At 50.2% G+C, this 1,348-nt stretch overlaps 1 protein-coding gene across 1 annotated transcript in view; it reads right to left on the bottom strand.

Moving 5' to 3' along the window:
- The window catches only part of LOC119589038 (phenoloxidase-activating factor 2-like), an 8,289-nt gene that overhangs the window by 1,232 nt on the left and 5,709 nt on the right, over positions 1 to 1,348 (bottom strand). The window contains exons 4-6 of the mRNA XM_037937615.1: positions 1,156 to 1,295; positions 473 to 764; positions 33 to 236 (exon numbers count right to left, since the gene is read on the bottom strand). Of these exons, the coding sequence (XP_037793543.1) occupies positions 33 to 236; positions 473 to 764; positions 1,156 to 1,295 (636 nt within the window). The remainder of the gene's footprint in view (positions 1 to 32; positions 237 to 472; positions 765 to 1,155; positions 1,296 to 1,348) is intronic.

Genomic DNA, 1,348 nt, shown 5'->3' with positions numbered 1-1,348 from the left:
CTCTCGAAAAAAAAAAAAACATGGAAACTAACCTGGACATAACGCGTGGGGTCTCCCGGCATTGGGCAAACCAACGGGGAGCCTCCGTCGCCGGTGCAGACGTCCTTATTGGGCTCTCCTCCGGCGCACACGAAGGACGAGTGCAGGAAGAAGTTGGGACTCAGGCGAGGACTCGTCTTCAGCGCTCGCTCGCACTGACCATGCCCCACCATCGGCAGATCGATAGACTTCAGGATCTAGAGCGATAAACCAGCCGTCATGAAATGCCTTCGGAGGTACACCTATGCACCAAAATACCATAACCCAGGCAAAAAAGTTTCAACACATCCATGCGCCACTCCTTACACGAAGGCGTCATGGACCTCACAGCCATGGCAAACAGTCAAAAGCCTCTAGCAACATACTCGCCAATAATCCAATAAAAACATTCCTGGCGAGCGCAAAAAATCTCTCCCAAACCCTGGAAACCCACCTGCTGGTACCGTCCCCGGTTGCCGAAGATGTCCTTGCCCCATCCTGAGCTGAAGCACCGAGCCCCGTCGAAGGACTGGGACGGCGGCGGGAGGCAGATGGTGCCAACGGTGGACCCAAGCACGGCCTCATCAGCCAACAGGAGGAGCGCGACGTCGTTGTACTGATCCCCAGGGACGTACTGCGGGTGGAGGATGATGCGGCTCACACGGATGTCCTGGTGCGGGATCGGCTCTGAGGGATTCTTGAAGTCCCACTCGCCCAGCCGGACTATGAGGGTCCCCGCGACCTCGCTGAAGGGTGGATGGATACATTTTATTCTCAGTATATTAAAGAAGGAATCACGTTATGATAAAATGGCTCAGTGATTAATATTCCTATCTTTTCAAAAAGTTGTATCCATACTTTAATAATAAAAACATTGTCACCATAATCCAGTCATTAAAAACGGTCACTTCACTGGAAACACGCTATCATTAAGAGAGCTGTGGTGCTCCAGTCTTAAAGTAACACGATAAGTATACTCTTATCACAAAAGAAAGTCGTTGCATCCTAATCATAAATAATGGCTTTTATACTATCAAAAACAATTTCCATTCGCTAATCATAACGAAGAAAACAACACAAACAGTCTCCGTATTATAAAGAAAGATAAAAGTACAGACAGTTTAGACAAACAAATACCTGCGTACGTGATGAGCGACGGTGAGGATGACACGCGGGTGAACCAGCGACCCTCCGCACACATACTCAGGGACGCCGGTTCTCCCCTGCCGCAGCACCGCGGCCATCCAGGGGAATTCCCCGAACTGGGCCTGGCGGTCCTGTGGGGGAGAATGAAGCACAGAATTTAGGATTTTAAGATATCAGAAGACGG

This window comes from Penaeus monodon, chromosome 25 (assembly GCF_015228065.2).
Source record: "Penaeus monodon isolate SGIC_2016 chromosome 25, NSTDA_Pmon_1, whole genome shotgun sequence".
Lineage (NCBI taxonomy): Eukaryota > Metazoa > Arthropoda > Malacostraca > Decapoda > Penaeidae > Penaeus > Penaeus monodon.
The sequence above is the reverse complement of the archived record's forward strand: the minus strand, read 5'-3'. Positions and strand labels throughout refer to the sequence as shown.